This window comes from Zonotrichia leucophrys, chromosome 12 (assembly GCF_028769735.1).
Source record: "Zonotrichia leucophrys gambelii isolate GWCS_2022_RI chromosome 12, RI_Zleu_2.0, whole genome shotgun sequence".
Classification (NCBI taxonomy): domain Eukaryota; kingdom Metazoa; phylum Chordata; class Aves; order Passeriformes; family Passerellidae; genus Zonotrichia; species Zonotrichia leucophrys.
The window spans coordinates 18,377,019-18,386,093 of record NC_088182.1 but is presented as its reverse complement, the minus strand read 5'-3'; the positions used below and the strand labels follow the sequence as shown (position 1 = coordinate 18,386,093).

The following is a 9,075-nucleotide window of genomic DNA, read 5'->3' as shown; positions in this document are numbered from 1 at the left end:
TCTCTGTGTGACAGAAGGTTTTGATCCTGTGGCAGAACTCCTGAAGGCACAGAGGCACAGGATGAGCAGGCACAGGGCACACAGACATCCATGGAATCATGGATGTGCTCCCCACAGGCAGGGGAAGCACCTGAGGATGGCAGCACCATGAGCAGTGCACTCACAGCCATCCCCACCCGACAGGAGTGATGAACTGCTCACCTCAGCACGGGAGGAATCATCTCCTCATCTCGTTGAAAAGATCAAAATTCTAACAGGCTTTGAAGTGTTTTTGTCTTTTCCCCCTGGCACTGTCTGAATTGCCTTTTCAAATGCCAAAGAGCAGAGATACACAGTTAAGCATTTTCTTAAGGAAGTTCCTAACAAAGTTCCAGCTCCTGGTAACTCATTAGACCTAATGAAGAAAAGTCCTTTAAAAATAAGTGAAAATTAGACACCAAGAATTGCTGCCAGGATAATTTATACACCAGAAATTTTCTTTCCTCCCAGGAGCAGCCAGTTATAAAGAAAGGACAGCTCAAAACCACAGGTCTGCTGCACATCTGCAGCATGAAAACCTCACCTGGGCCTTGTTTCCAAAAGTAGAACAGAGCTCCAGAGCTCCAAGCCTGTCCCCAAACCAACACAGCCCAGATACTGGCCTGAATGGAACACCAGACCCACAACAAGCTGGGTTTCCAAGTGCCAGCTGCCATCAGAATTCTTGTGTGCTCATGGCTGGTACCCAAAGCAAAGGAAAACTTACATCCAAAACTTTGCTCACACAATCAAATTGAAAAGTAAATTCTGTTTTTGCTTTCCCTTCACACAGACATGGCATTCTGTGTTCAGATGAACAGGTACATGTGTATTACAAACTTGCATGACCCTGATTTACTGGCTTTGCAGGGAAATACACACAGCTATTTCAGAAACCTTCCCTTCACTAGTTTGAGTTACCATTTTTGAACATGAGTGACCCAAATTAAATATTATATTTTGGGTAACTTCAACACAATTTCATCTCTTTCAATTCCATGTCATTAATATTTCCTTTCTCTGTTCCTGTTTTTATCCCTTAATGATGTCACCTGCCTATCATGGTTATTCTGATGTTATGGCGGGCTTTTAAAATTTTTATTAAATGATGAAAAGGCAGATATGAAACAAACCTGGCTGACTAATACAGAAAAACTCAGTTTCACAGGCAAACTTCATCTCCCTCATCTGCTGGGGCTTGTGTGTTTCAGCAGCTCAGGCCCAAAATAACTTTTATACCTGGAGATTTTCTGGAGATAAAAAAACCCCACAAATTTCAGATGAGTTTTTCCAGATCCCGTCAGATGAAATAGGAAAAATACATTAGGAACAAAACAAGAATCCCAAAGCATTTCCTCTTGCCTGCAGCAAGCACCAGACCCACCCCACGCACTTGATGCCACAGCACAACCATAAATAGCAGCTCTGGGCTGCTGCCCCATCCTGCACAGGAAAAGCTGCCCTGCCACACTTGCCTGGGACTCTGAGCACTCAGCCTGCCCTGCCAGCCCCACTGCAGCACAGGGACGGGGGCCAGACAGGGTAAGTGTCAGCCAGCACCTCCCCAGCTCTCCCTTCTGCATTTCTGACACAGTTCTGGTTTCTCTTTGAGTTTGAGTTTCTTGCTGCTTCTATATTTAATCAGAAGAGATCATCTTCTTTTCCATAAATAACAATTAACTTATTTTAGCCAGCTGTCATAGTCTGTCCTTCTGAGACATTTACTTTGGGAAAAAGAGCTCTGGTAGATTTCTTGAAAAATCACAGATGAATATCGGGGTTCAGAGCAAAGATACTCAGAATACCCAGTCCTAGATTTCAGTTTATCTTAACAGCTGCAATAGGCTTTAAGGGTGAACAAAACAAAATGTAGGGTATGTACCAATGTCAAAAATTGGTTAATGAACCATCCTAGCAAAAAAAACCTGGGGGTAGGGAGGTGGGTAGAAGCACAATACAGAAGGTAAATGATGACTATCAAGAGCAGAGTTAAGTCTGGGCAGTTATAGAGGAACACATGAAAAAGAAAATAAGCAACAGGTGGCACAGGACACAAAGAGGAACCACAGAGCATTTGTCAACTCACTGACAAAGACATAGAAGATGGCTAAGATGAGTATTTCAGCTTCAGAAAGAAAGAAGGTTTTCAGACATTTACAATTATTCAATCCCTTAAGCTTCACTTTGAAAACTGGTTTAAACACACAGTTTTAACAGTCGATCTATGAAAATATGAAAGCAGAATAGAAACCCTTACCTAAAACTAAACTGGCTTTTCCCATCATCTCCTGGTGACATTCTGCCCCAGAATTTTAATCAATAATATTTTTGTACAATTATGAAGGGAAAACAATGAACCAGAGAGGACGGGGAAGAACTGTGCTCTGTCTTCAGTGTTTGTGCTGAAGTTGTGGAGTGATTCTGTGGGACATACAGAGAAAGAATTTTGTACAATTATGAGTGGAAAACAATAACCAGAGAGAAAAGGGAAGAACTGTGCTGTCTTCAACTGTTTGTGCCGAACATAGGGAGGGTGGTTCTGTGGGACATACAGAAAGCTAAAGATTTGTCATCGGACAATACAAAGCAACACACTCTGTTTCCAGAAGGCTTCAAACCCTGTTTTTATTCTAGCATGCATGCTTGTTCTACATTCTTACAAAGCTCATAAGTTTGCACTTTACTGACTGGTCATGAGAGACAAGCAAAGTGCTTCTTGGAATAGGCAGTTCCAGATTTATCTTATTTATCCTTCTTTCTTTCTTGGTTTCTATGTCAACAACCTTGGTAGGGAATTCTTTCAGGGGTAAACATGGATCCTCTTGTCAAACTTTTCTCGATGGCTCACAGAGATCACTGTAAAACCTCTTCCACAAAGATTTTATTCCACAAACCTAAACCTGGGCGAGCAATAGCTGCTGTGGAACCACACTAATAAACCTCAGTTCTTGTTGTTTCTGCAGCTGGAGATGGAGCTGCTGGCCGTGCTGGGCTGTGCCCTGCTGCTCCCCACGGTGCTGGGGGAGGATTGTCCATCCCAGTGCAGCTGCTGGTCCCTGGGGGAGCCCTGGGGGATAGGGGTGGACTGCAGCTCTCGGGGGCTGCACGCCCTGCCCGCCCTGCCGCGCCTGACCCGCATCCTGCACCTGCACAACAACAGCCTGGCCTCCATCCCCGCCGGGGCCCTGGACAGCCTGGGCCACCTGCAGGAGCTGCGGCTGTGGGACAACCCCTGGCACTGTGACTGTCACATCCTGTACCTGAAGCTGTGGCTGCAGGATTTCTCCGCGCCCGCGCTCGCCCGGCTGCGCTGCGCCAGCCCCGCTCCACTCAGGATGAAGCCCCTGGGGCAGCTGACTGGGAACGACCTGGGTGTCTGCACCAGGCTTCTCCCGACCAAGTGTCTCCAGTTCTTCTGGAGAGACCTCATTTTAATTGCTGGAGCAGTAATTACCCTCCTTCTAGTGGCGTGGGCTCTGAAGTTCTCCAAAAAGCTGGTGTGCCAGCTCCGCCTCGGGAGCCGGCGGCTGAGGAGGAGCATCCCCAAAACCCACAAGGTACTGTGAGCTCTTCCCTGCTGTGGCAGAAACTGCAAACTCCTCCACAACAAATGTGCACTGGCAGGGCTCGTTTGAATAGTCAGTGCTAAAAACCCCAAAATTTGGGTCCTCAGGAGAGCTGGATTTAATTTTTGTCCGAAAAGAAGCTTGGTGAAGTTTGGACAGACAACTTCTGACAAATCTTTTCCTTAGGATTTTTCCTCCTGAGAAGTTGGGAGGCCTCAGGAACAAAATGTAAACAATGGTTATCTGCTGCTGTGGAATGCAACAGGTGCATCTGTGATTGGTCTCACAGAGTTGTTTGTAATTAATGGCCAATCACAGTCAGCTGGCTCGGGCTCTCTGTCTGAGCCACAAACCTTTGTTATCATTCCTTTCTGTTCTTAGCTTAGCTAGCCTTCTGATGAAATCTTTTCTTCTATTCTTTTAGTATAGTTTTAATGTAATATATATCATAAAATAATAAATCAAGCCTTGTGAAACATGGAGTCAGATCCTGGTCTCTTCCGTCATCCAAGAACCCCTGTGAACATGGTCACAAACTTCCACCCTGCCGCCGTCTGCTCATGTGAAGAGCAGATTCCACAGTTTTAAAAATCATTTAACTTTCTGTTTTCCCACTGAATTCTCAGCTCTTATGGAAAGAAGATTTACACCCCTACACTTTTTAATAAATGGAGATGAACACCAGTTGTATTATTTTAACAACTCTTTTCTCACTGTGAGTTTACAGTCCATCAGCATCTCTCGGTGTCCCAGGGGGCTTGGCAGGACCGTTCCTGTGTGCAGGAAAACTCACCCCTCTTCCTCAGGTTCAGGAGCTTCAAAAGCACCCAGATTACACAGAGCAGACACTGAATGCATCCCTGATTGAATACAGTTAAAGATGGACTGGGAATGGCAATATAATCAGCAAAATAATTTTAAATCTTATGGAATTTCCTGGAGGGTGAACAATGATAAAGTATTCTGTGTGGAACTGAAATAATGGATGCTTATTGAACATTCATATTGACCCAAATTTGATCTCTTTCATGATTCTAAATATTTCTGATTAAATTTCTAAGATATTTCCAGAACTTGTCCTTTGGACATAATTTTAGAATATTTCCCCTGTACTGAGCTTTTCAGTGTTTTAAAAGACAACCACCATTCTGTACGAATGCAGAATAATCAGAAGAAATGCACTCTGCCATCTCTCATGGAATTTCCTACATGATATTTCTTGTTTCCCCAGAATGAAATAAATAATTCACACTAAAAGCTTATCACTCTCCTCTGTGCCTATAAACTAGATATGCATGGAATAGTGAACTGCTTTACCACATGGCTTCAAGAGTACAAATATTTTTAAAATGAGCAATTAGTGAACATTTCTGCTTACACCAACCAACACATCACATAAGGTGCACAGAATACACAGGATGAACAGGAAAAGAATAATTGAGAGAACTTTTCTGTCCTTCTAAGAGGAAAGAGGAGGGAATCTCTTCCATGGCAGTAGTTCACATTCTACCAAAACAGCCTTGTATTTATAACTTTTCATCCATTTGGGGTTTTTCTGGGAAAAAAACCCTCTGCAAAGGGGACAGCTGGAACTAACTGAGGGTCAAAAGCAACACTCAGTGTTTATCTGGCAGGGCCACTGTGTCATGCTTAGCCACAAACTCCATCAAACTGCATAAATAACACCACAGCTGCTAACAATGTGCAAAGGCAGGAAAATATGTCAGCTATCAAAATGAAACATGCAGGCAGCACTCCCAAAATGGGTTTGGAGCACCCCAGAAACTGTCATCCTGCCTGCAAGGGGCAAACTGGTGGTGGCTGTATCTGCTGGCACAGTCTGGGAACACAGCTGTGACTGCTGGAATGATTAAAATAAAATAAAATAAAATAAAATAAAATAAAATAAAATAAAATAAAATAAAATAAAATAAAATAAAATGAGGTTTGCTTCCACAGTGGGCAGGACAAGTCATCAGAGTCAGCATTATTGACCAAAACCTCACAGTAGCACACAGAGGTTTGTGTGAACAGCAATTCTGGGTAAACTGCAATTCTGTGTAGACTGAAACTCAGTTAAGGTGAGGAATATTTGCAGGTTTTATTAATTAAATAGCACAGTATGTGTGAATTACCTTTTTGCCTATAAATTCTCTATATTTTGTTAACACTGGAGCAAACAGCATTGCTCAAGCTGAACTGTCCAGCTTCCTGCTTGCCTTCTGCCAGGCTTTAGTTAGAGTTTATTCCAGGTCTGAGCTCATGCACCAGGGCAGTTTGCAAGGCTCTATCATCACAAAACACTGCTCTCCTTTGTGCTACAGGGCCACCATCCTGACAGAACGTGGTTATTATGATTAATATGATCATTAATGTGCTAACAGCCAGCTCTGGAGCTCCCTGGAACACAAGGCAGCTCATTCCCTAAGAACCACCCTGCCTCAGCTCAGAGCAGGCTGAATAAAACAGCCCCAGCTCTGCACAATGGAATAAACCAGCCCAGCTCTGCCCAATGAAATAAAACAGCCCAGCCAATGGAATAAAACATTCCAGCTCTGCCCAATATAATAAAACAGCTCAGCTCTGCCTAATGGAATAAAAGTGGCTCTGCCCAATGAAATAAAACATCCCAGCTCTGCCCCATGGAATAAACCAGCCAAGCTCTGCCCAGTTAAATAAAACAGCTCAGCTCTGCCTAATGGGATAAAAGTGGCTCTGCCCCATGGAATAAAACATCCCAGCTCTGCCCAGTGATATAAAAGTGGCTCTGCCCAGTGAAATAAACCAGCCCAGCTCTGTTCTATGGAATAAAACGGAATAAAACAGCCCAGCTCTGCCCAATGGAATAAACCAGCCCAGCTCAGCCCCATATATATATGTACATACCAGCCCCATATATAAATATATATATATAAATATAAAAGTGCTTCTGCCCTGTGGAGCTGTCTGGTTTGCAGCACTGATGTTGCTCCTCTGGGTGCAGCCACTCTAGGGCTGCCTGCTGCAGTCAGCTACAAACACTCTTTTCTGCACCAGAACTGAAAGAATTGAAGCACTTCTGCTTGTTTATAGGACAGAAGGATTTCCAAATCCAGAAAGAAAGCAGCAGCAGCTGCTGGGGCCACTGGAGCTCCTGGGAGAGCACAGCAGGAGCAGGGGAGCCTGGGGAGGAGCTGCCCAAAAGGTGCCAAGGGTGGAGCTGAGCAAGTGGGAAAAACAGTGGCATTGCCATGGACACTCGATATGCCTGCTTTTATACATATTTTTTTATTTTATTTTCATTTTTAGTAGGAAATGCCTTCCTCCTGCCTGCACAGGGCAGTGGCAACTGCCAGCAGCTCCAATCCAGGTGGCAGTGCCAGGGAGGGCTGGGCACCCGGACAGTGCAGGAGGTGCCATGGCTTGGGGAATGCAGCCAGCTCGAGCCCTCCTGCCCTGGAGGAGCAGCTGCTTGCCACAGAGGAGCAAAAGTGCATGCTTGTTATTTTAGAAGAGATGCTTATTCAGAGTAAAATTGCAATGTTTTCACTAAAACGTACCTACCACTGGTGTGAGGTCACTGAATTTGCATTTTTGCCCCATCCCATGCTCTAAGGATGTTGGTATTTTAAGAACATGCATTTCTCATGTGTTTCAAATCCCACTTCCTGCAAGTGAAGGTTAAATGATGAATGAGATCTAAGTGCACTTAACAGCTTTTCTTTTTCAGGAAGAAATCTGAAAACAGCTTTTTGTTTCACCCATGCTTTGAGAATCAGCCCAGGCTTTCCCAGCAGCTCCATCAGATGGATATGTGGCATTTTTCTGTTCTCTCTCCTCTTACATGTCAGTGAGTGTAGGAAGTGGATTTGAAGTTACACATCTCCAAGGGTTTACACTCATCTCACCTGAGAGGATTTTGACTGTAAACCTGTCCTAAGGTTTGCTCAGCAACCTCGGTAAAATCAATTCTCACTAAATTCAGACGAGAGACCAAGCACAGCTCTGCTCTCAGGAACAAAATTCCAAAGTTAACCAGCTTGTTCTGTATTTATCACTTGGTTAAGTGGCTGGGAATTGAAGGATTCAGATTTAGTGCTCCCTTTCAAAGAATTTAACTACACAGAAAATTAGTAATTCAAAGTAAAATATTTCTTTCTGTTCAGTTAAACCCCAGCTAAGCCATAAGAGAGATGTCACATAATGACAGTAATTTTTCATTTTCTTTGTACACCTTCTGCTTGCACTGGCTGCATTAAAAACCTACTAGAATAACTTGTCCAATAAAAAGAGAAAAACTCACCCAAGAAAAGGTTTCAAACAGCAGAAAACCAAGACTTTTCCTAGCCTAATAGGACAAGAAAAAAATAGGGATTCCCTCAGGTGAACAGGAAATTTCTTCTGTTTTTGAACTAGAAAACATAAACTGTAAGAACTGAACACTAATTCAATGTACAAAACACATACCAAATGAAGTGAAACAGACTCTTGGCTGGTATGTGCTGCCACTCTTGTATTCTAAATTAATTAGCCAATACATATTCATTCTCATGCTGATTTATGTTTAAATGCACTGTTTGGGGAATTATTAAAATAGAATTTGAGGCTTCATAAAACCAATGTTCTTCCTGGATTCTTAAGGCCCACACACTTGCATGTTATGATTTATACCTGAATTACACAGCTTTAGTTTCATTGCCAACAGATGAAATATTAACAATTCCTACCTAATGACTCCTTTGAAGGTGCTAAGTTTACTGTAATACTTAGCAATGCTAAGTTTATTTATCTTAATGCCTTTTCTATCCAGAGCACAAAACCATTTCCCAAAGTGCTGCAGCTCTGTTGCTGGGACCCACGTAAATATTTTGCCATTAGATTGACTCCACTGAAATTCAGATTGCACTCAATAATGGGTGTGTGACAACAAATTGCTCCAGTTGTATAATGGCCACATGGCTGCTATTTATATTTATATTTATATTTATATTTATATTTATATTTATATTTAGCTCTTTCCCAGGGGCACTTTGCTCCTGATGTGGCCTCTCCAGTGCCTTCCCCAGTGTCCATCCCAGTGATGTCACAGCCACTGCCTGACCTGGCATCTTCATTTCAGCCAAAAGAAATGTTAGAGTTTAGAATTTTGCTCAGATTTCATTTGGCTTGGCTTGTCTGACCAGCATCCATCCAGTTCTCTAGCAATGCAGAGTTATTAAAATTGAATGGTGCGGTTCTGCATCAAAACATTGCCTGGGAAAAGTGGACTGAAACCTCTTCCCTCAGAATACTATTAAGGAATAGGGCTACAGAAATACAGAGCATTCATCTTAGTCCAAGGGGAAAAATTCAAATGAGGCCTTTTCTTAAATGACTTTGATCCCTAGAGAAGGGAGTGTCAGCAGGGATGGATTGCAGCCTCCCTTTTCCCCTCGAGTCATCTCTCTTGTCTCCTCTTTAGGGGTCAGAAGGGCTTTACATCCTAACTAATAATTTATTTTTTGACAAGGAT

At 43.1% G+C, this 9,075-nt stretch overlaps 1 protein-coding gene across 1 annotated transcript; it reads left to right on the top strand.

The window, feature by feature from the left end:
• Positions 1–1,509: 1,509 nt before the first annotated feature.
• GP9 (glycoprotein IX platelet) lies at positions 1,510–3,609 on the top strand. Its single transcript, XM_064724410.1, has 2 exons — positions 1,510–1,560; positions 2,982–3,609. The coding sequence occupies exon 2, from the start codon at positions 2,988–2,990 to the stop codon at positions 3,582–3,584; it is 597 nt and encodes a 198-aa protein (XP_064580480.1). The 5' UTR covers positions 1,510–1,560; positions 2,982–2,987; the 3' UTR covers positions 3,585–3,609.
• Positions 3,610–9,075: the final 5,466 nt, after the last annotated feature.